Here is a 26,380-nt window from a genome sequence, read left to right as displayed (position 1 = left end):
GCAAGGGACAGTGGGCATTATACGTCAGGGACATATGTCAGGGGGGGGGGGCTGTCCTGTGCCTCCACATATAATGCCCAATGCCCTGTGCCCCTCACATATAATGCCCCCCGAGGGGACTGGACCGGGGGCATTATATGTGAGGGGAACAGGACAGGGTACATTATATGTGAGGGGCACAGGACAGAGGGCATTATTATTATTATGTGGGGGTAACAGGACGGATTATAATTATTATGTGGGGGCACAGGATGGGGCATTATTGCTATAAGTGAGGGGCACAGAGTGTTTTGCATTTCAGAGGTATAGGCCGGCATTTACCATTGTAGGTGTAAGTGAAGTATTTTTCTGTGTAGGAGCACCAAATTTATTAAAAGGTAGCAGACCATTTGATACATTTTGTGCAGGTCACATTTTCTAAAATTTCTCTCTTCACATACACCAAAAAGCTAAGTCTGGGCTGGTGTAGTTTTAGAGACTTTTCAGTGGCTTTTTTTTACACCTTTTCACAAAAAGACGCAGTTCATAAAACCCTTCCATATTATGTGTATTGCCAAAATCAGTGGATTGCAGCTCAAGCACCAAAAAAGGCACAAATAAACCCTGCTTGCGCCTTTTTTGCAAAATTTTTAGACACAAAAAACAGTCTAAAGACAATTATACATGTCGGCCATAGTGTATATTATAGGAAATTTTTGGGGTAGTATGGTTTTTATGGGCCACAATACATTACGGCATTGTATTCAGAGGGTGCATGGCATAGTTATATTCAGAGAGCACAGTACGTGGCAGTATTATATTCGGAGGGTTCAGTGTGTTGTAGTAATATACGGTATTCAGAGGTTACGGTGTGTGGCGGTTTTATATACAGAGGATACGGTGTGTGGCGGTTTTATATACAGAGGATACGGTGTGTGGCGGTTTTATATACAGAGGTTACGGTGTGTGGCGGTTTTATATACAGAGGGTACGGTGTGTGCCAGTATTATATTCAAAGGATACAGTGTTTAGCAATATTATAATGATTATTGTTTTCATATAGAGGATGCGCTGACATAGTGAGGAACCATCAAGTTCTGCTGAGTGAACATTTAGCTGGAACAAGTCCTGGCGGTAAGTACCATCTGAATTAGATAAGGGAAGACTACAGAGAAGACGTCACTTGTAATCACTGATATCATTGTGTATTCTCCTCACTATAGAGAAGACGTCACCTGTAGTCACTGATATCATTGTGTATTCTCCTCACTATAGAGAAGACGTCACCTGTAGTCACTGATATCATTGTGTATTCTCCTCACTATAGAGAAGACGTCACCTGTTGTCACTGACATCATTGTGTATTCTCCTCACTATAGATAAGATGTCATCTGTAGTCACTGATATCATTGTATTCTCCTCACTATAGAGAAGATGTCACCTGTAGTCACAGATATCATTGTGTATTCTCCTCACTATAGAGAAGATGTCACCTGTAATCACTGATATCATTGTGTATTCTCCTCACTATAGAGAAGACGTCACCTGTTGTCACTGACATCATTGTGTATTCTCCTCACTATAGATAAGATGTCATCTGTAGTCACTGATATCATTGTATTCTCCTCACTATAGAGAAGATGTCACCTGTAGTCACTGAGATCATCGTGTATCCTCCTCACTATTTCCCATCAGAGCTGGAGTCACTTGTAAGTTCTGCAGTAATGATGGGTGAAACAACAACTCCCAGCATCCCCTTACCACTGCTTAGATCATACTGGGAGCTGTAGTTTTAAAATGGTAAAAACTTCTTTAGCACTTTCCCATTCTGTGGCAATTGGTATATTTGATTATTATACTGGAAATCATTTTCTGCAAATTCTACAGTGCGGGCATCACAACACGCTACAGCACGGGCATCACAACATGCTACAGCACGGGCATCACAACATGCTAAACGAATCAGGGCCTGTATCCCTTAATGTTATGTTTTTGCAAATATTCATCCAGTTGCTGTTTAAACGTCTGTACAGACTGATAAAACCGCATCTGCAGAAAGAGGATTCCACATCCTTATTGTTCTTAGTGTAAAAAACTTTTTCCTTTTCCTTAGACAAAATCTCCTTTCTTCCACTCTAAAAGTTGCTGAGTTGCCCATAGCAACCAATCAGATCACTTCTTTCATTTGTAAAAAGGCCTTGGTTACTATGGGCAACTGGTCAACGTTTCCTCTGGACAGGTTTTGATAAATCTCCCACTAAATGTGTGACCATGTGTCCTATGTGTAGTCCTGTTTATGTAAACATTCTAATATATTATACGTAAACTGCTTAAAATGTCTTATGATCTTTGTAATATTGATATACCTGTTTAAACATATCTTATCTGTCCGTAGGGAAAATCTCTGTGCGGACAGCCGTCTCCTAGATGGCTAAGCATTCCGTGCGGTGCCTGCAGAAAGAATGAACGTGTTCATTCTTTCTTCGGAGACAGAAAACGGAATTTCGGTGGTGGAAACATCTGGCATGGATATTCTGCCGTGAGCACAGCGCAGCAGAATCCTTTTGAATTCAACGGGACTCTGCTACAGCGGAATGCCTGTTCCGAATTCCACATTGGAAATTCTGACGTGTGAACATGGCCTATGAGTCTCAAACAAGATTAGGACTGTATGATACATTTAATATTGTAAGTACCTTAAGCAACACCTTATGAGCAGGAGAGTAATAAGAGCAACCGCAGGCATTCCCATTATGTTTGCGCCATACATCAACTAAGGAGCTCTCAGTAAAGAGAGAAGCTAAAAGTCGCTGTTGTGTTACTGATCTGCGAAACAGGGCAGTGTTGGAACGATCCAGCTTACCATTGTATACCAAATTGAAGTCTCCAGCCCAAATCAGAATGTCACAGAACAGGGACACAACAGTACCACAAAGGTTCTGAAAAAAAAAGAATAGGAGAATCAGTAGGGGCATAAGAGTTAACAATACATAAAGTCTTATCATCATACAAGGAGCACACTAATGTAAGGTATCTGCCCTCCGAATCAGTATCTTGAACCTGGAAAGGAAAAGAATTATGCAAAAGAGTCATAACTCCCCTACATTTAGATACATTAGAGGACATATAAAAGCGGGTGTAAGATTTATGAAAGATCTGTGGCTTGGATTCTGTCGTAAAATGCGTTTCCTGTAAACAGATAGCATCTAACTGTAAGCGGGTATAGTCCCTAAAAGCCTTCTCCCGCTTATGCGGTGAATAAAATCCCCGCAAAAGAACATGCATACCTAAGGGGTCAGCCTGGGTACATAAGAGAAACAACAACAAAAACCTGGTCTCAAATGGCTGGAGGAGTTCAACCCCAAATGCAGTTGTACAATTGTGCATTTATGCTGCCCTTGTAGTCCGTTGCTAGGGGCGATCCCCAGCATAAAAATGCATACAATGGAGGATGCCTGCAGCAGACTACAAGTGCCACAATATGATCCTACACCAGATAGACGTGGTCCCCCGATCAGGCATCTTATCCCCTATCCTTTGGATAGGGGATAAGATGTCTAAGCGTCGGAGTACCCCTTTAAGGTGAAAATCATTAGATTCATCATGCAGATCAATGCAATTCTATTGAACTCCATTGATCTATGTGATCTGTGCTTATTTGGTCATTGCGCTGCGGGGGAGGGGAAGGGCAATCCACCCCACTAGACCACCAGGAATGCTTGAAAGGTCCCTTTAGATGACGCCGCCAGCTTTGACAGCGGCGATCTAATGGGTGAATAGCCGGCCACGGCATTTGCCGCATGCTGGCTATTAGTGGTGGGACCCAGCTACTGAAATCAGGTATGGAGTCAGGAGCCCGCTCCATACACCCTGAGCTCGGGCAATACAATTAAAGGGGGAAGTCGGTCCGGCCCTGCTTGCCCGAAGCAGGTATAAATTAATACAAAATTCACCTGGCCAGCACCTTGGACTGTATGTCCCGGGTGTCAGGCATAAGGCTGGGTTCACATCACGTTTTTGCCATACTGTTTTCCATCCGTTTTTCTAAAGAAAACTGTATGGCAAAAAAACGGATGGAACAGTATGGGAAAAAGAAAACCGTATGCGTTTTTTTAAAAGTGCATACAGTTCCGTGCGTTTTTATAAAAAAAACATACGTTTTTGAAAATGTTGTCAATTTTTTATGGGAGGGGTCTTGGGTGGGGACTTCAGGATGCAAATGTGCATGTGCAAAGTTTAAACCGTATACGGTTTCCCGTATAGGAACTGTATGCATGTGCGTTTCCCATTGACCACGTTTTTGTTTAAAAACCGTACTGCAATCGCATACGTTTTTTTTTAAACATGGACTTCAATGGGAAACGCACATGTATACAGTTCCATACGGGAAACCGTATACGGTTTTCACTTTGCACATGCGCATTTACATCCTAAAGTCCCCACCCAACACCCCTCCCATTAAAAATGGACAAAATTTTCAAAAACGTATGTTTTTTTTTTATATAAAAACGGACATAACTGTATGCACTGTTAAAAACAGTATACAGTTTAAAAACGCATTCGGTTTACTTGTTCCCATACTGTTCCATCCGTTTTTTTGCCATACGGTTTACTTTAGAAAAACTGATTGAAAACAGTATGGCAAAAACGTGATGTGAACCCAGCCTTACAGCCTGGCGATTCTAGCCAATCTTCATACACTTGAAGTGCCTGTGCCCTGCAGACTCATTCTCTGCAGTGATGACTGTGATGTAGTTTGCTAGCACACTGAGAGCGGGTGAAGGGAGGGAGACTCGCTCTGTCATCCCGCAACAGATGGAGGGGGGACTCCTCTGAACTGTCGGCTATCATCCAGCAGTGGAGAGAGATAAGGGGGTGGTCTCTCTCATGACACCCTGAGAACTACAATCCCCGTCATGCCTTAAACAGACTGCCGGAAGTTAGCTTTTTAATAGCGTCTGCAAGCGAAGTCTGTTTATTGTTCTTAAAATAATATCAAACAATTCGCGTTGTAAAACCTCTCTGCAGTCTCACGCGCCCGGTCAGCTGTTCTGCTGCAGGCACGTTGAAGCGCATCTTCCGCTTGCGAGTTCGCCTGGACGGAAGTTGATGTGTGAGGAAAAATGAACGCGGAAGGTAGGTGGACGGATCTGGTCACTTCTGCTCTTCCATACAAGACCCGTTTTGCGCGGGCACTTATAATCTTTTAGTATTGCTATCACAGCTATAGTAGCCATGCAGGTACTGCACCCTGAGATAACTGACCATGGAAGGCCATGTGTGTTATAGTGGAGATTTATCAACACTGCCATTCGGGATATGATTGATCCTTCTATTACTGCCAGTTCTCTCCTGCATATACATTGATAAATACTGCTGAAACCTCCACTGCTTTTTCTGGAACATGCGATTTGAGTCGTCTCTATAAATATGATTGGTAAACTCAGAGAATGTAGCCAGGTCAGTGCTATGGTTGTATATGGCGCATGCTACCGCTAGGGTTGTATGAAGTGTCGGTGATAATAAATATTTTATAGTATGCATCTAATACCTCTTATAGGGCTTGATTTATCAAAACTTGTGTAGAGGTGTGGTTCAGTTGCCTATAGCAACCAATCAAATTGCTGTTTGTATTTTTAGAGACCTTTTTAACCCCTTAAGGACCCAGCCAATTTTCACTGTAGGACCCGGCCATTTTTTGAACATCTGACCACTGTCACTTTAACCCCTTCCCGACCTATGACATACCTGTACGTCATGGGTGGCAAGGTGTTCCCGACCCATGACATACAGGTACGTCATGGACATTACTGCCGCTACTCGCGGCATCCCGCAGCGCCCGGTAAGATGGTGGCTATCACTGATAGCCAGCCATCTTACCGTGCGACCACGGGGGGTTTCGTCCCCCACCCCCCCCCCAGCGATCGCTGCTATCAGCTGGTCAAATCTGACTAGCTGATAGCAGCGTTTCGCTATCAGAATACTTAGCAGCGCGGTGTGTGAGTCCCGATCACGGGGATCGGGACACACACCGCTCTGCTAAGTGTCCCTGACCTGTCCCCCGGCGTCACTTACCCGTCGGAGCGGTGTCCCGAGCGGTCCCGGCGTCCTCCGTGCGGTCCCGGCTGCGCTGCGTCCCGGGGGTGAGTTTCCGGCAGCAGTGCGGCATCTTCATTGGCAGCAGTGAGATCGCCGTAAAGCGATCTCACTGCTGCCTCTGAGAGTTTCAAAACTGCAACTCCCAGCATGCCCAGACAGCCTTTGGCTTTCTGGGCATGCTGGGAGTTGTAGTTTTGCAACATCTGGAGGTCCACAGTTTGGAGACCACTGTATAATGGTCTCCAATCTGTGCTCTTCCAGATGTTGCAAAACTACAAATCTCAGCATGCTCAGTCTGTCCAGGCATGCTGGGAGTTGTAGTTCTCTAACATCTGGAAGAGCACAGATTGGAGACCATTATACAGTGGTCTCCAAACTGTGGACCTCCAGATGTTGCAAAACTACAACTCCCAGCATGCCCAGACTGCCCAAGCATGCTGGAAGTTGTAGTTCGGCAACATCTGATCCTTCAGATATTGCCGAACTACAACTTCCAGCATGCCTTGGCAGTCTGGGCATGCTGGGAGTTGTAGTTTTGCAACAACTGGAGGCACACTAGTTGGGAAACATTGTCCGTTTCCTACCTCAGTGCCTCCAGCTGTTGCAATTGTTGCAAAACTATAAATCCCAGCATGCACTGACAGACCATGCATGCTGGGAGTTGTAGTTTTGCAACAGCTGGAGGCACACTGGTTTGGAAACACTAAGTTTGGTTGCAAAACACTTGAAAGTTTATTACTCAACTTAGTGTTTCCAAACCAGTGTTCCTCCAGCTGTTGCAAAACTACAACTCCCAGCATGCACGGACAGCCAAAGGGCATGCTCAGAGTTTGCAACAGCTGGATGTTTGCCCCCTCCCCCCAACGTGAATGTACAGGGTACACTCACATGGGCGGAGGTTTACAGTGAGTGCTGCAAGTTTGAGATGGCGCAAATTTTGCGCTGCAGCTCAAACTTCCAGCGGCAAACTTGCTGTGAACCTCTGCCCATGTGACTGTACCCTAAAAACACTACACTACACTACACTGACACTAACCTAAAATAAAAAGTAAAAAACACTACATATACACATACCCCTACACAGCCCCCCTCCCCCCAAAAAATGAAAAACGTCTGGTACGCTACTGTTTCCAAAACGGAGCCTCCAGCTGTTGCAAAATAATAACTCCCAGTATTGCCGGACAGCCATTGACTGTCCAGGCATGCTGGGAGTTTTGCAACAGCTGGAGGCACCCTGTTTGGGAATCACTGGCGTAGAATACCCCTATGTCCACCCCTATGCAAATCCCTAATTCAGGCCTCAAATGCGCATGGCGCTCTCTCACTTTGGAGCCCTGTCGTATTTCAGGGCAACAGTTTTGGTACACATATGGGGTATCGCCGTACTCGGGAAAAATTGCCTTACAAATTTTGGGGGGCTTTTTCTTCTTTAACCCCTGAAAAGGTGAAGTTGGGGTCTACACCAGCATGTTAGTGTAAAAAAATAAATTTTTTACACTGACATGCTGGTGTTGCCCTATACTTTTCATTTTCACAAGAGGTAAAAGGGAAAAAGACCCTCTAAATTTGTAACGCAATTTCTCCTGAGTACGGAGATATCCCATATGTGGGCGCAAAGTGCTCTGGGGGCGCACAACAAGGCCCAGAAGGGAGAGTGCACCATGTACTTTTGAGGCGATTTGCACAGGGGTGGCTGATTGTTACAGCAGTTCTGACAAACGCAAAACAATAAATATCCACATGTGACCCCATTTTGGAAACTACACCCCTCACGGAATGTAATAAGGGGTGCAGTGAGCATTTACACCCCACTGGTGTATGACAGATTTTTGGAACAGTGGTCTGTGAAAATGAAAAATAAAATTTTTGATTTGCACAGTCCACTGTTTCAAATATCTGTCAAACGCCAGTGGGGTGTAAATGCTCACTGCACCCCTTATTAAATTCCATGAGGGGTATAGTTTCCAAAATGGGGTCACATGTGGGGGGGGGTCCACTGTTCTGGCACCATAGGGGCTTCCTAAATGGGACATGCCCCCCGAAAAACCCTTTCAGAAAAACTCACTCTCCAAAATCCCATTGTCACTCCTTCCCTTCTGAGCCCTCTACTGCGCCCGCCGAACACTTGACATACGCATATGAGGTATTTCCTTACTCAAGAGAAATTGGGTTACCAATTTTAGGGTGATTTCTCTCCTTTTACCCCTTGTAAAAATTCAAAAATTGGGTCTACAAGAAAATGCGAGTGTAAAAAATGAAGATTTAGAATTTTCTCCTTCACTTTGCTGCTATTCCTGTGAAACACCTAAAGGGTTAAAACACTTACTGAATGTCATTTTGAATACTTTGGGGGGTGCAGTTTTTATAATGGGGTCATTTATGGGGTATTTCTAATATGAAGATCCTTAAAATCCACTTCCAACCTGAACTGGGCCCTGAAAAATTACGATTTTGAAAATCTTGAGAAAAATTGGAAAATTGCTGCGGAACTTTGAAGCCCTCTGGTGTCTTCCAAAAGTAAAAACTTGTCAATTTTTTAATGCAAACATAAAGTAGACATATTGTATATGTGAATCAATATGTAATTTATTTGGAATATCCATTTTCCTTTCAAGCATAGACTTTCAAAGTTAGAAAAATGCAAAATTTTCAAAATTTTCATGACATTTTTAGATTTTTTACCAAGAAAGGATACAAATATCAGTGAAATTTTACCGATAACATAAAGTAGAATATGTCACGAAAAAACAATCTCGGAATCAGAATGATAAGTAAAAGCATTCCAAAGTTATTAATGTTTAAAGTGACAGTGGTCAGATTTTCAAAAAATGCCCAGGTCATGAAGGTGAAAATGGGCTGGGTCATGAAGGGGTTAAGCATAAATAACTCTGGGATGCTTTTACCTTTCATTCTGATTCCGAGACTTGTTTTTTCGTGACATATTATACTTTAGGTTGGTGGTAAGATTTTGTCGATACTTGCATAATTTCTTGGTGAAAAAATCCAAAATTTGATGAAAAAATTGAAAATTTCCCTTTTTTTTTTTAACCCAATAACGACCATGGACATCTATACTTGTCCAATGGCCGTTACCGGGGTATGACGCGGGCTCCCGACTTGAGCCCGCGTCATACCGGCCAGCCCCCAGCTGATTCCTGTAGCTGGCGGCCGGTGCATTGCCGTGGAATGAGATTTGCCATAGAATGAGATGGTCCGCCTCCATCACATCCTATTGGCTCTCTCTTGTCACGTGACATATTTAAACGTCACGCATCGATGCGCACAGCAGTGTCAGTTTGGCCATCACAGGGAGAGGATCTCCTCTCCCTGTGATAGCTGAAGCTGCACGGAGTTCTCATGGCCTCTGTGGCCCGACAGAAGTTCACACATACGCAGCTCATACGGCTGCCTCATATACATTTACTGTTGATCCACAGCGCTATCGGGATCCCGATGCCGCTGTCATCAGTGTGCCTTCCCCCGAGCGCCCCACGCCCGCAGCTGTACTCCCCGTCCTGTTAACGCTCAGGGAGCGGGGAACAGAAAGTAGAGCATCGGGCGCAGATTAAGTTATTCGCGTAGTGCTGCGCATGCGCAGTACTACTTTACCTGCGCCCGATGATCTATTTTCTGTTCCCCGCTCCCTGAGCGTTAACTGGACTGGGAGTACAGCTGCGGGCGTGGGGCGCTCGCGGGGACGCACACTGATGACAGCTGCATCGGGCATAGGAATCCCCATAGCGCTGTTGATCGCTCCCTGAGCGTTAACAGGGGACGGAATAGACCTACGGGGGACGGGGTGTAGAGCTGCGGGGGACGGGGTGTAGAGCTGCGGGGGACGGGGAGTACAGCTGCGGGGGACGGGGAGTACAGCTGCTGGGGACGGGGAGTAGAGCTGCGGGGGACGGGGAGTAGAGCTGCGGGGGATGGGGAGTGGAGCTGCGGGCGTGGGGCGCTCGCGGGGACGCACACTGATGACAGCGCCATCGGGCATAGGGATCCCGATAGCGCTGTGGATGTAATAATAGAGTAAATGTATATGATGCAGCCGTATGAGCTGCGTACATGTGTGAACTTCTGTCGGGCCACAGAGGCCATGAGAGCTCCGTACAGCTTCAGCTATCACAGGGTGAGGAGACCCTCTCCCTGTGATAGCCAAACTGACACTGCTGTGCGCATCGATGTGTGACGTTTGAATATGTCACGTGACAAGAGAGAGCCAATAGGATGTGATGGAGGCGGACCATCTCATTCTATGGCAAATCTCATTCCACGGCAATGCACCGGCGTTAATAGCCGACATGCGGCGATCGCCGCGGGCGGCTATTAACCCTTTAGAACGCCGCTGTCAAAGTTGACAGCGGTGTCTAAAGGTGCCTGTATTAAGTCCCTGGTGGCCAGTGGGGTGTATCGCCCCCCCCCCCCCCCCACAGCATGATCGCGGGGGAGCGATCCACTACTGAGGTAGCCTGAGGGCTTACCTCTCCTGCTGCGGCGGCTCCGGTGCTCTGAATGATACAGCCTGGCAGGGCCAGGCTTTATCAATCGAGCGCAGAGCACGCAGATCATTGTGGTTTTATGAAACCACAATGATCTGTATGAGGAATCTAATGATTCCTCCTAAAAGTCCCCTAAGGGGACTAAAAGTGTAAAAAAAAAAAAAATAAAAAAAAAATAAAAAATTAAAATTTTTTTTTAAAAAAAAGTTTAAAAACACACACATTAACCCCTTCCTTATTAAAAGTTTAAATCACCCCCCTTTTCCCAAATTCCATATTAAAAATATGTAACCATAATAAAAATAAACATATGTGGTATCGCCGCGTGCGTAAATGTCTGAACTATAAAAATATATCATTAATTAAACCGCACGGTCGATGGCGTACATGCAAAAAAATTCCAAACTCCAAAATAGCATATTTTTGGTCACTTTTCATACCATAAAAAAAGGAATAAAAAGCGATCAAGAAGTCCAATCGAAATAAAGTATAAATTTTCCTGCATGTAGTTATGATTTTTTCCAGAAGTACGATGAAATAAAACCTATATAAGTAGGGGATCATTTTAATCGTATGGACCTACAGAATAAAGATTAAGTGTCATCTTTACCAAAAAATTTACTGCCTAGAAACAGAAGCCCCCAAAATTTACAAAATGGTGTTTTTTCTTCAAATTTGTCGCACAATGATTTTTTTTCCCGTTTCGCCATAAATGTTTGTGTAAAATGACTGATGTAATTCCAAAGTAGAATTGGTGGCGCAAAAAATAAGCCCTCATATGGATTTTTAGGTGCAAAATTGAAAGGGTTATGATTTTTAAAAGGTAAGGAGGAAAAACGAAAGTGTAAAAACAGAAAAATTCTTGGTCCTTAAGGGGTTAAATTAACTTTGAAGCTCTCTGCTTATAAGGAAAATGAATATTCCAAATAAATTATATATTGATTCACATACAATGGCCCTCACTTACTATTGCAAACCCGACATGTTTTGTCGGGTTGTGCGCCACATTCTGCCAGAAATTCTATCTGCGCCAGAATCTGCGCCACAAATTCTGTCTGCGCCAGAATGTGTGTCAGAATTCGCGCCAGAATTGAAGAAACCCCAACTAACTCTCCATTTTGCTAAGAAAACCCGAAAAAGGGGCGTGACCACCAGGAAAAGGGAGCGTGGTCTCCGAAAAGGGGGGTGTTCCCGACATTTTCACAAAAACCCAACATATTTACTAAGTTTTCCACAGAAAATGTGGTGGATTTCAGCTAAGGAAAACCAGACAGGTCAGAGCATGTGTAGGGAAAGTGGAAAATGTAGGGAAACCTTAGTAAATACCATGGAAGATAAATTGTAGGGAATTAAAACCCACAAAGAAACCTACACTCCACTCTTAGTAAATGAGGGCCAATATGTCTACTTTATGTTTCCATCATAAAGTTGACATGTTTTTACTTTTGGAAGACATCAGAGGGCTTCAAAGTATAGCAGCAATTTTCAAATTTTTCACAAAATTTTTCAGGGACCAGTTCTATTTTGAAGTGGATTTGAAGGGCCTTCATATTAGAAATACCCCATTATAAAAACTGCACCCCTCAAAGTATTTAAAATGACATTCAAAAGGTTTGTTAACCATTTAGGTGTTTCACAGGAATAGCAGCAAATTGAGGGAAAAAATGTCAAAATCTTCATTTTCTACACTGGCATGTTCTTGTAGACCCAGTTATTGAATTTTTACAAGGGGGGTAAAATGAGAGAAATCTTCCTCACATGTGTAACCCAATGTCTCTCGAGTAAGAAAATACTTTGTGTATGTCAAGTGTTCGGCGGGCGCAGTAGAGGGCTCAGAAGGGAAGGAGCGACAGTGGGATTTTGGAGTGAGTTTTTCTGAAATGGTTTTTGGGGGGCATGTCACATTTAGGAAGCCCCTATGGTGCCAGAACAACGAAAAAAAACAAACCACATGGCATACTGTTTTGTAAACTACACCCCTCAAGACACGTAACAAGGGGTCCATTTATCCTTAACACCCCACAGGTGTTTGACGACTTTTCGTTAAAGTTGGATGTGTAAATGATTTATTTTTTTAACTAAAATGCTAGTTTTCCCTCAAATTTAAAATTTTTACAAGGGGTAATAGGACAAAATGCCCCCCAAAATTTGTAACACCATCTCTTCTGAGTATGGAAATATCCCATGTGTGGACGTCAAGTGCTCTGCGGGCGAACTACAATGCTCAGAAGAGAAGGAGCACCATTGAGCTTTTGGGAAAAAAAATTATTTGGAATGGAAGTCAGGGGCCATGTGCATTTACAAAGCCCCCCGTGGTGCCAGAAGAGTTTAAGGGGTGCAGTGAGTATTTAAGGGGTGCAATAAGGGGTGCAGTGAGTATTTACACCTCACTGGCGTTTGACAGCTCTTTGGAACAGTGGGCTGTGCAAATGAAAAATAAAATTTTTCATTTTCATGGACCACTGTTCCAAAAATCTGTCAGACATCTGTGGGCGTATATGCTCACTGTACCCCTTATTACATTATGTGAGGGGTGTAGTTTCCAAAATGGGGTCACATGTGGGTATTTCTTTTTTTTGCGTTTGTCAGAACCGCTGTAAAATCAGCCACCCCTGTGCAAATCACCAATTTAGGCCTCAAATGTACATAGTGTGCTCACTCCTGAGCCTTGTTGTGCATCCGCAGAGCATTTTACGCCCACATATGGGGTATTTGCATACTCAGGAGAAATTGCGTTACAAATTTTGGGGGTCTTTTTTCCTTTTAACGCTTGTGAAACTAAAAAGTATGGGGCAACACCAGCATGTTAGTGTAAAAAAAAAAAAAAAAAAAAAAAAAAATTTCTATTTTTTTTTACACTAACATGTTGTTGTTGCCCCATACTTTTCATTTTCATAAGGGTTAAAAGGAGAAAAAGCCCCCCAAAATTTGTAGTGCAATTTCTCCCAAGTACCGAAATACTCCGTATGTGGCCCTAAACTGTTTCCTTGAAATACGACAGGGCTCCAAAGTGAAAGAGCTCCATACGCATTTGAAGACTAAATTAGGGATCGCATAGGGGTATTCTACACCATTGTTTCCCAAACAGGGTGCCTCCAGCTGTTGCTAAATTCCCAGCATGCCTGGGCAGTCAGTGGCTATACGGAAATGCTGGGCGTTGTTGTTTTGCAACAGCTGGAGGCTCCATTGTGGAAACACTGCCATACAATATATTTTTTATTTTTATGGGGAGGGGGGACAGTGTAAGGGGGTGTATATGTTGTGTTTTACCCTTTATGTGGTAGTGTAGTGTTTTTAGGGTACAGGGTAGGACCGATTGTCACTTCTGAGCACCCTAGTGCACCCACAGAGCACTTTACATCCACATATGAGGTATTTCCTTACTGGTGAAAAATTGGGTTACACATTTTGGGTGGCTTTTACCTCTTGTAAAAATGAAGAAAAAAATGGGGATACAAGAACATGTTAGTGTATAAAATGGAGATTTTGATTTTATTCCTCCACTATGCAGCTATTCCTGGGAAACATCTAAAGAGCTGACACACTTTCTGAATGTCATTTTGAATGCTTTGAGGGGTGCGGTTTTCATAATGGGATATTTCTAACATAAAGACCCTCAAATTCACTTCAAAACTGAACTGGTCCGTGAAAAATTCAGATTTTGAAATTTTTGTGAAAAATTGGAAAATTGCTGCTAAACTCTGAAGCCCTCTAATGTCTTCAAAAAGTAAAAATGTGAACTTTATGATGTATATACATATATAAAATAGACATTGTATGTGAATCTATATAATTTATTTGGCATGTCCATTATGAGTTTCAAAGTTAGAAAAACGCAACATTTTCAAATTTTTCTTGAAATTTTGGAATTTTTCACCAAGAAATTATGCAAGTATCAATGAAAATTTACCACTGGCATAAGTTAGAATATGTCAGGAAGAAACAATTTCGGAATCAAGTTCATAAGTAAAAGCATGCCAGAGTTATTAACCTCTTCCCGCAATATCGGGTACATGTACGTGGCGATTAGGGATGACTTCCCCCTTCACTACGTACATGTACCTGATAGAAATAAACTGTCACAGCGTCGCCGGGCGCTGTGACAGTTTATTGAGCTCGACTGTGCTGCACAGTACAGCCTCCCTGAAGTTGGCCAGGGACCAATCGCAGCGGTCCCCGGCCGGAGATTGCTGCTATTGGTCCGTCAGTACAGACAGACCAGTAGCAGGGATCTGGCGGGGGTCTCCTCCTTTCCCCTGTCTTCCACTGCTTCACACAGTGAAGCGATCGCAAGAGAGGGGGGCCTCGTCGGAGGAAGCCACCCGCAGCACTCAGGATCAGAGCTGTGCTCCGATCCTGAGTTAACCCTATAGATGCTGCAGACACTGTGACCGCAGCATCTATTAGGGTTACAGAGGGAAAGGAGCTCCCTCTGTTACAGATCGGCGCTCTGCAAAGTGAAAGCAGAGTGCCAATGGTTGCCATGGCAACCGGAGAACTGACTGACATCCCTTGTCATGGCATCAGGAGCAGATCAGTCTCTACCTAAGGTAGCGACTGATCTATCTTCTGCCTGTCAGTGTAAAACTGACAGACATTGGCATAATTAAATGGAGTTTTCTCAATAAAAAACTATTGAAAGTAAAGAAATATGAAAAATAAGTTAATAATATTAAAAAGTTATGGTTTTAATAAAACATATTATGCTGTTGTCATGATTATCAAGATGACCCCCTACCTCTACTTCAGTTACTATGTTTGGCTTAATGGTTAGCATAAGGTCCAGAAGTGCTCACCCTCTCTTTGGGTCTTGCAGTTGTTAGAAAAGATAATTGTCCATTGCTATTGCCAAAAACCTGTTTAATTTGCACAGAGAGAGAGAGAGAGAGACCCCACACCCCCTCTCCTATTTGGCAGGTGTTTGCTGTGGCAAGCTGGCTGCTTAGTTAGTCTCTATAAGAATCCACATTTCAAATGGATACACAAAGGAGACTGCACTCACCATTCACTAATATTTGCTTTAATCCAGTGGGCACATACAGTTCGTGAACAGCAGGCAGAGGTGGGTACAAGACAGAACTGTTTTGCACACTAGCGTGCTTCCACTAGCCGACAACTGGCATCTGTGCGCAAGCGCATATTATATGAAAGACACCAGAAAGGTAACAGGCAAGTCATGTGATCTCAACAAGATATAGGTAAATACAAAACTGTATATGTTCAGATAAAAACAATAAATATAAATACAGTATACATCTTTATGTAGGGCGTATAAACAGAGCCAGATAAAGGGGATAACAATTTATAAAAACTGGCTGAATTCATTACGATCATTAAAACCTAGAGCTCCCGTAGCATCTAGTTTAATGATCCAACGAGCACAGTGGGGGAGATTTATCAAAACCTGTGCAGAGGAAAACGTGCCCAGTTGCCCATAGCAACCAATCAGATCGCTTCTTTCATTTTTCACAGGCCTTCATAAAAATGAAAGCAGCAAGCTGATTGGTTGCTATGGGCAACTGGGCAAGTTTTCCTCTGCACAGGTTTTGATAAATCTCCCCCAGTGTGTCTATCACTGCCATCAGGAGGTGGGTATACTTGTTCCAGACCTGCAAACTTAACGGGTACCTCTCATCAAAAAAACTTTTGATATATTATAGATTAATGTATGCAGAATAACTTCACAATTGCATGTTATTAAAAAATATGCTTCTTTCTATTTCATTTTCCACTTTGAAGAAATGACCACTAGGGGTCTCCCTACCAGTCCTGGCAGCAAACATTTCAGATTCATGCTGGAGTCCTAAACACTACGAGCTGCCAGTCTGCTTTGTTCACAGCCTGTTTGGCTGTGAACAAAGCAGGCTGGCAGCTCTGAGTGTTTAGGACTCCAGCATGAGTCAGAAATGCTTGCTGACAGGACTGATCGGGAAAAATACAATAGAAAGAAGCTTATTTTTCATTAACATGCTATTGTAAAGTTATTCAACATTCATTAATCTAAAATATATCAAAAGTTTATTTGATGAGAGGTACCCTTTAAGTAAACTAGTGTCGCTATTGTTGAAATCACACATGTAGGCTATAAGGCGTGGGGCTCCATTACCAATCCTTATATATCTCAGATGCTCATGAATGCGGATATGGAGCTGTCTAATAGTTTTGCTCATGTAGTAGAACCCACATGGGCAGATCAACACACAGACTACAAAGGGAGTGCGACATGTAATAAGATGGTTGACTCCGTGTGTGTAATATAATGAAGGAGGTCCCAGCACTCACCGATGCAAGCAATTAGTATTTATTGTATATCCAAGTCACAGGACGCGTTTTGGCACTTAGCCTTCCTCTGCTGTGCTCACAGCAGAGGAAGGCTAAGTGCCAAAACTCGTCCTGTGACTTGGATATACAATAAATACTAATTGCTTGCATCAGTGAGTGCTAGGACCTCCTTCATTATATTACATTACTCTTTTCCTCGTGCACCACCACTTTTCAGATAGTGCTGACCATTGCTCTACTAATGACTCCGTGTGTGTCCGCCCAATTTAATCTGCCGACTAGTCAGTCAAATTAAATGCACAGAAGAAACAATTTTTACATTGAAAATTCCCTTGTTAGGAGTACCCAGATGGCTTATGTTTAGTGTGCATGCGCGATTTCCACAATAGCGACACTAGTTTACTTAAGTTTGCAGGTCTGGAACAAGTATATCCACCTCCTGATGGCAGTGATAGATACACTGTGCTCTTACAGAAGGAGGCACACTGAATCATTAAACTAGATGCTATGGGAGCTCTAAGTTTTATCGTTCGTAATTACCGTAATTCAGCCAGTTTTAGTAAATTTGTATCCCCTTTATCTGGCTGTCTTTATACGCCCTACATAGAGATGTATACAGTCTTATGATGGCCCCGACATATGATCATTTCAACATATGATGGCCTCTCAGAGCCCATCGTATGTTGAAGGCAGCATCGACATATGATGCTGCTGTGTGTCGGGGCCATCGTACAAACAGCTATCTGACAGCGCTGACAACTTCAGCAACTGAAAGATAGTTGTTTAATGTGCCCCGTGTGCCCCGTTCTGCCTCCTGTTACTCACATGCTGTCCTGCTAACTCATACAGGATTCCACTGTGAGCTCCGTGTAAGCCCCGCCCCCCCAGTGCAGCCATAGCCAATAGCCTGCAGCATCTTGCTGCAGGCATCCAATGAGCTGCTGGCTGCCCTCCCCTTCCTTTCCTATAGAGCTGTAGTCGGCAGGATCGTAATGGAGGACATTCTGTCCCCCCTGAAGGTATTTAAATAACTGTACAGTACTGTATGCAATGTCACACATCACATACAATACACATACACACTATACATCCTATACATCAATGTTTCCCTATCAGTTTGCCTCCAGCTGTTGCAAAACTATAACTCCAAGCATGCCCAGACAGTGAATGGCTGTACATGCATGCTGGGAGTTGTAGTTGTGCAACAGCTGGAGGCACCCTGGTTTGTTAAACACTCCCCATACACTCCACATACAATGGTCATCCCAGAACCAATTAGCAGTTTCCCATAGACATATGTATTCAACATACAATGGTTCCAAGGCCCCAGAACCAATTACCATTTTTACATAGACATATTTACTCGACATATGATGGTTTCAACATATGATGGTTCTCCTGGAACCAATTAATATCATATGTTGAGGGACCACTGTACTTTATTTATAATTATTGTTTATCTGTACACATACAGTTTTGTATTTACTTATATCTTGTTGCGATCACATGACTTGTCTGTTACCTTTTCAGTGTCTTTCATATAATATGCGCTTGCGCAAAGATAGACCCAAGGTTTCGGCTAGTGGATGCACACTAAGTGTGCAAAACAGTTCTGTCCCATACGCACCTCAGCCTCTTGTTCACTTAGCCTACTCTTCAGGTCCTGTATGTGCTCACTGGATTAAAGCAAAGATTACTGAATGGTGAGTGCAGTCTCCTTTTGTGTATCTATTTGAAATGTTTATTGCCTCTTTAGGAGTATACACCACGATCATCTGAATCAGGCAAGCTGTTCTACGGTGAGTGGTTTTGCTGTGACTTCATTGTTCCTCAGCTGTGCAAGTGCCGGTCCATTCATTCTTTCATAAATGCTATAAAAATCCAATTCAGCTTCCTTCTCAGAAGCTGTAAAAATTGCCTGCATTCTAGCTATATACTGAGGGTACAAGAGTGTTGCTATCCAATACTAGAGGATATATTAACAGGAAAATACAGATGGAATCAGCGCTCAAATCCAAGTCCCACCACCTATATCAAGAATCAAAATTTAAACTCACCCTGTGTATGTGGAGTGGTGCCAAAAGGCAACTCCCCACTAACTCCAACGGGCCCAGATAGCAGTTGGGTCAATCATGGAAACATGGCATCTTCATAAATCCACATTACTGGAGAGCGCACAGTCCTCCAGGAACATAGCAATGCCCGTACAGAGACAATATAAAACCAAAGAAATAAAAAATTGACCTGCGCTCAATGAAGTACAACTTTACATATATAGATAAAAGGAGTGATTAACACACTCCACAGTGGGGGATCTAGGTGATCCTTTCACCAAAGATACCCCCTCCAGGACAGCTTGTTTCGCTCAGCGCCGCGTGTAGATGGCAAGACACAGTGCCAGGACAGCCAGTGATTCAGGAATTCATTTAATTTAGCAACGCGTTTCAAAGGTTAAAAAAATACCTTATTTATATAAGCCTGATGAAGGCATTTTTTAACCTTTGAAACGCGTTGCTAAATTAACCCCTCAAGGACCCTTGACGTACGCGTACGTCATGACACCCTGGTACTTAAGGACCCGTGACGTACGCCATGGAGAATTCCGGCCCCCGCCGCGCATCGGGCGGGGATCGGACCGGGATGTCTTTCAGCAGGCATCCCGTGCAAACGCCCAGGGGGGTCATCAGACCCCCCCATGTCGGCGATCGCGGCAAATTGCAAGTGAATTCACACTTACGATTTGCGCGATTCCGGGTCATTAAGGGTCTATAAGACACCCTCGATCCCCCTGAAGGCATAGGAGTGAGGTGGCAGGGGTCTAGACGCGACCACCAATAGCAGATCGGGGGCGGGGGGTGGTTAACTTTCGTTTTCCCCGTCCTGCCCACCCACAATAGGTGGGGCAGGACGGGGAAACGACGGGGACCGGCGCCGACGATCCACTTACCGATCCGGGCGGGCGACGGAGGCTGCGGGCGACGGAAATCAGCGGGCGACGATGACGTGCGGCTGGATCCGACAGAAGCCGGTTAGTTTCCTAGCAACATCTGGAGGGTACAGTTTGAGACCATTATACAGTGGTCTCTAACTGTAGCCCTCCAGATGTTGCAAAACTATAACTCCCAGCATGCCCAGACAGCTGTTTGGGCATGCTGGGAGTTGTAGTTTTGCAAAAGCTGGAGGGCTACAGTAGGGATCAACCGATTATCGGTATGGCCGATATTCACGATTTTGGGCATTATCGGTATCGGCAATTACCTTGCTGGTAAGCCGATAATGCACCGCCCCCACCGCACCGCGACCACCACCCACCGACCCGCCGCAACCGACCCACCGCACCGCGTCGCACCCCCCCACCGTAGTGCTGGGCGGTATACCGGTATGAACCGGATACCGTTTTTTTTTTTCTCCCACGGTATGGATTTTTGCCCATACCGCTATACCGGTCGGGCCCCTCCCCCACCCTCCGAGTCAATAACATTTTTTTAACTTGCCCGTAATGGGGGTGGTCTGGGCCATCCATCCTTCGTGTAGTGTCCGGCGGCATTCCGGGTGGAGGGTGAACCGGTCCGGGGTCCTCTTCTCCACTTTGGGCAGGCTCCGGCCTAGTACGCTGCATAGACGCCACTACCGTGACGTCAGGTGCGTCGCTGCGCACGGGCGTCACTGCGCAGCGGCGTCTATGCTGCATTACTAGTACGGAGCCTGCCCGGAGTGGAGAAGAGGACCCCGGAGAAGGACAGCCCGGACCGGTTCACCCTCCACCCGGAATGCCGCTGGACACTACAGGAAAGATGAATGGCCCGGACCACCCTGACAGGCAGGGGGAGAGAAGCAGGTGGCGGCGGCGGCCTATGGCACCGCAAAAGCGACTGCAGTGCATTGATTTAAAGCGCCTGCTTTAAATCAATGATCTGCAGCGGTGTCGCGGGGGGATCAATAGCCGATAACTTATACCGGAATATCGGTATAAGCCGATAACTTATACCGATATCGGTCGATCCCTAGGCTACAGTTTGAGACCACTATATAGTGGCCCCTAAACTGTAGCCCTCCAGATCTTGCAAAACTACAACTCCTTGCATGCACAAACAACTGTTTGCTGTCAGGGCATGCTGGAGTTTTGCTACAGCTGGAGGACCACAGTTTGGAGGTCACCTTGCAGTGTTCTCTAAAACCGTAGCCCTCCAGATGTAGCAAAACTGCAAATCCCAGCATGTCCAAACAGCAAACAGCTGTCTTGGCATGCTGGGAGTTGTAGTTGCGTACCTCCAGCTATTGCATAACTACATCTCCCAGCATGCCCTTCGGCGATCAGTACATGCTGGGAGTTGTAGTTTTGCAACAGCTGGAGGCACACTGGTTGGAAAATACAGAGTTAGGTAACAGAACCTAACTGAAGGTTTTCCAACCAGTGTGTCTCCAGCTGTTGCAAAAGTACAACTCCCAGCATGCACGGTCTGTCAGTACATGCTGGGAGTTGTAGTTTTGAAACAGCTGGAGGTTTGCTCCCCCATGTGAATGTACAGGGTACATTCACACGGGCAGGTTTACAGTAAGTTTCCTGCTTCAAGTTTGGGCTGCGGCAAATTTTTCCTCCTAGCGGGAAACTCACCGTAACACGCCAGTGCGAATGTACCTTAAAAACACTACACTACACTACCACAAAATAAAGAGTAAAACACTACATATACACCCCCTTACACTGTCCCCCCCCCCCCCCCCCCAATAAAAATGAAAAACGTACTGTACGGCAGTGTTTCCAAAACGGAGCCTCCAGCTGTTGCAAAACAACAACTCCTAGCATTACTGTCCAGGCATGCTGGGAATTTAGCAACAGCTGGAGGCACAAAAAAAGACCCCCAAAATTTGTAACGCAATTTCTCACAGCAATTGAATACAGAAATACCCCATATGTGGGCGTAAAATGCTCTGTGGGCGCACAAAAAGGCTCAGAAGTGAGAGCGCACCATGTACATTTGAGGCCTAAACAGGGGTGGCCGATTTTACAGCGGTTCTGACATAAACGCAAAAAAATAAATACCCACATGTGACCCCATTTTGGAAACTACACCCCTCACGTAATGTAATAAGGGGTACAGTGAGCATTTACGCCCCACAGGGGTCTGGCAGATTTTTTGAACAGTGGTCCGTGAAAATGAAAAATGTAATTTTTCATTTGCACAGCCCACTGTTCCAAAGATCTGTCAAACGCCAATGGGGTGTAAATACTCACTGCACCCCTTATTAATTTCAGTGAGGGGTGTAGTTTCCAAAATAGGGTCACATGTGGGGGGTCCACTGTTCTGGCACCACGGGGGGCTTTGTAAACGCACATGGCCCCTGACTTCCATTCCAAACTATTTTTTTCCCAAAAGCTCAATGGCGCTCCTTCTCTTCTGAGAATTGTAGTGCGCCAGCAGAGCACTTGACGTCCACACATGGGGTATTTCCATACTCAGAAGAGATGGGGTTTCAAATTTTGGAGGGCATTTTGTCCTATTACCCCTTGTAAAAATTTAAAATTTGAGGGAAAACTAGCATTTTAGTGAAAAAAAAAAATATAATAATAATAATTTACACATCCAACTTTCACGAAAAGTCGTCAAACACCTGTGGGGTGTTAAGGCTCACTGGACCCCTTGTTACGTGCCTTGAGGGGTGTAGTTTCCAAAATAGTATGCGATGTGTTTTTTTTTTTTTTTTTTTGCTGTCCTGGAACCATAGTGTCTTCCTAAATGGGACATGCCCCCCAAAAACCATTTCAGAAAAACTCACTCTCCAAAATCCCACTGTAGCTCCTTCCCTTTTGAGCCCTCTACTGCGCCTGCCGAACACTTGACATACACATATGAGGTATTTCCTTACTCGAGAGAAATTTGGTTACACATTTTAGGAAGATTTCTCTCCTTTTACCCCTTGTAAAAATTCAATAACTGGGTCTACAAGAACATGCGAGTGTAAAAAATGAAGATTTTGAATTTTCTCCTTCAATTTGCTGCTATTCCTGTGAAACACCTAAAGGGTTAACAAACCTTTTGAATGTCATTTTTAATACTTTGAGGGGTGCAGTTTTTATAATGGGGTCATTTGTGGGGTATTTCTAATAAGAAGGCCCTTCAAACCCACTTCAAAACAACTGGTCCCTGAAAAATTTTGATTTTGAAAATTTTGTGAAAAATTTGAAAATTGCTGCTATACTTTGAAGCCCTCAGATGTCTTCCGAAAATAAAAACAAGTCAACTTTATGATGGAAACATAAAGCAGGGGTGTGGAAATTTTATAAAAAAACTGCTTGTCCACAGGACTAAAATGTAGCAAAATCTACTTGTCCCTCATGACGATCCACTTGTTTTGGCCAATTTTCGATTTTACGCTCTGATTTTTTTTCTCCTCGCCCTATAATAGCCATCACTACCTACTATAATGATACCTTTTAATTTTTCAATAACATATTCTCTGAACCAAAAAAAAAAAAAAAAAAAAAAAAATATATATATATATATATATATATATATATATATATTTAGGGAAGTGAAATTGAAATAGTAAAAGATAATTTTTCAGATTTGTTGTTTTTTTTTTCTTTTCTACGCCATTTACCTTGTGGTTGAGATAACATGTTAGTTTTATACTTTAGGCCGCCTGATTACAGCGATACCAGAGTTGTATTGTTTACATCATGTTTTACTAATTCTGGACTTTTTCTAATTTTTTTAATTGACATATTTTAACCCCTGTAGCTTTTTTTTTCCACATACCAGGCTGTATGAGGGCTCATTTTTTGCGCCATAATCTGTTTTTTGTATCGGTACCATTTTGGTATTGATCTGACTTTTTAATCACTTAACTTTTTTTTCCTGGGATATTATAAAAATTGCAAATCTGTGGTTTGGTATTTTTTTTACATTTACCGTACGGGATACATGTTACATTTTAATAGGTTGTACAATTACGCACAAAGTGATACCAAATATGTTTATTTTTATTATGTTTACGTGTTTTTATATAGGAAAAGGGGGTGATTTGAACTTTTAACATGGAAGGGGTTAATGCAGCGGTCTTGAAACTGTGGCCCTCCAGATGTTGCAAAACTACAACTCCCAGCATGCACGGACAGCCAACGGCTGTCCTGGCATGCTGGGAATTGTAGTTTTGTAACATCTGGAGGGCCACAGTTTGAAGACCACTGGGTTAATGTGTGTCTTTCAAACTTTTATTAAAACTTTTATGTGTCTTGCCATCTACACCCGGCGCTGAGCGATACAAGCTGTCCTGGAGGGGGTATCTTTGGTGAAAGGATCACCTAGATCCCCCACTGTGCAGTAAGTGTGTTAATCACTCCTTTTATCTACATATGTAAAGTCGTACTTCATTGAGCGCTGGTCAAATTTTTTTTTTCTTTGATTTTATACTATCCAATACTAATCTCTTTCCTTCATGGGCACAATACAACTGTTGGTGCAATAGCAAGAAGGCATACAACTCGCTGTCCTTTACCAGCTTTTCTGAGGGCCTGTCTGGTTCTGCCAGTGTCCCATACTGCCATGTTTGGTTATCATGGTGGTTGTCATCACTGCCACCTTGTATAGGTTCCTTGTCTTCGATCTGTTCAACAGATTCTACCTCAAAATCCTCCTCTGGTTGCACTTCCTCATCCTTCTCATCCAACTTCTCCTCAAGAAGAATATCCATACTGCTGCCAGCCAAATGTGAACCTTCCTTCATCCCTTGCTTAAAGGAGTACTCCGGTGCACACTTTTTTCATGTTATCCCGTCTGGGCTGCAAAATAAAAGAAAACGCACTTAATCTTACCTGCCAACGAGCCCCCGGAGCTCCGGTACAGGTGTTCGGTCCCCGGGCTGTATTCTTCTTACTTCCTGTTAGCCCGGCACGTCACACGGAGCTTCAGCCTATCACTGGCCGAGGCGGGACATCGCTGCGGCCAGTGATAGGCTGAAGCTCCGTGTGACGTGCCGGTCTAACAGGAAGTAAGAAGAATACAGCCCGGGGACCGAACACCTGTACCGGAGCTCCGGGGGCTCGTTGGCAGGTAAGATAAAGTGCGTTTTATTTTGCAGCCCGGATGGGATAACATGAAAAAAGTGTGCACCGGAGTACTCCTTTAATCATCACCGCGAGCGTTGGCTCCAGAAGGAATATCAGTAGCATAACCTATTAATTCCACAGTTGTCTTTGCTGACAAATCTTGTTGCCTTATTTAATGGCCTGAACACACAACGGGTGTCTCTGATGAGCTACCGATGCCTGAGCTGAAAGTCACTATGACTTGAACATCGCAAATGAGTTTGTGTTGAGGAAGATCATTTTTGTGCTGTAGGTCTAGGAGGGCATGTTTTAAAGTGTACCTGTCGCTAGAAACATGTCAAAATCGGTCAGGTTCTGAGTGTTCAGACACCGACCAATTGTTAGATACAGCTGGGAGAAAATATTTAACACTGCTAAATAGCTCATTTTTATTGCTGTAATTTGATTTTCCTGTACTTCACTTTTTAGCTGCATGCTAAGCAGTTGCAGTTTGCATAACTGTGGCAAGCTGATTTAGCTATTTTGCAGATAACACTGTTTGGTATGTACCCCATCCAAAATTTTCTACAGGCTTCGGTTGAGTGGCTGGCTTCTTTTATTTTGTGCAGTGCCACCTGCTTGTGGAAGAGGTTGTAGAGTTAAGCCAATAACTTAATCACGTTTTATGACTTCAGCGAAACCAGAGAAGAGATGCATGGCTTCTACACTTCTCCCTCTACAATAAGACTTAGATGTTAAAAAAAATCTGTCATCAGTGTCACCTGCACCAACCTGTTCATCTAGAAAGGTAGTGCAGGTGACACTGATGACAACCATACTTATCTGATCCCGTTCGATGCTCCCATTCTCCTGCTATCTTCTCCCATATCTTCCGTTCCTAGGCCGAATTGGAGATTCCTGACATTACTGCTGCTGTTTGCTAGCAGCTGGACCCAGCAGAGGAGCCGCAGCGGTGACGTCAGGAAGCTCCCCCCATGCTCCAAGTCTGTAACAGAAGCTATAGGGAGAACCAGAGGAAGGAACGGGATCAGATAAGTGGTTGTCAACAGTTTCACCGGCAGCAGAAATAATGAGCTGAATAACTATTTAATTTTTTTTTTTGCTATTAGGATCTATGGAATTAACAAATCCTGCTCTTGAGTTAGAAACTCAGAAGAAAGACGGCAAACAAAGCAATTCTGACTTATCTGTGGTTGCAACCTTTAAATGTAAGTACCTTTTATTACAAAGAAAAACAAAGGAAACTCCGGCTCACCAAATTCATGTTCTTGACTGGGAAAACTTCATAGCAGGGAGCACAGGAGGAGACGCTGAGCCATATCCTCAGTTCAAGCAGTGGGCAGCAAAACAGGGTACTATAGGCTTCATATTAAAATCCCAACATGGAAAAACAACACAAAAGTGAAAAGTGCAGTAAAACGCTTTTCAAACCCTATGGGTTCTAATTCATGGCTCAAATGCCACTGCCATG

General features: G+C 43.9%; 1 protein-coding gene across 5 annotated transcripts in view; it reads left to right on the top strand.

The window, feature by feature from the left end:
* The first annotated feature begins 4,747 nt into the window (after positions 1 to 4,747).
* The window catches only part of TSNAX (translin associated factor X), a 278,657-nt gene continuing 257,024 nt past the window's right edge, over positions 4,748 to 26,380 (top strand). The window contains exons 1-2 of one of the 5 annotated variants that reach the window (XM_056566931.1): positions 4,748 to 5,115; positions 26,019 to 26,117. In XM_056566931.1, coding sequence (XP_056422906.1) covers positions 5,103 to 5,115; positions 26,019 to 26,117 — 112 coding nt within the window. In that variant the 5' untranslated portion in view covers positions 4,748 to 5,102. Of the gene's footprint in view, positions 5,116 to 5,173; positions 5,440 to 26,018; positions 26,118 to 26,380 lie in introns of those variants that run through there. The other 4 variants (XR_008891422.1, XM_056566932.1, XM_056566929.1 and 1 more) reach the window with 4 other exon arrangements.

The sequence above is a fragment of the Hyla sarda genome, chromosome 3 (assembly GCF_029499605.1).
Source record: "Hyla sarda isolate aHylSar1 chromosome 3, aHylSar1.hap1, whole genome shotgun sequence".
In the NCBI taxonomy this organism is placed as follows: domain Eukaryota; kingdom Metazoa; phylum Chordata; class Amphibia; order Anura; family Hylidae; genus Hyla; species Hyla sarda.
This window is presented reverse-complemented; position numbering and strand designations above follow the sequence as displayed.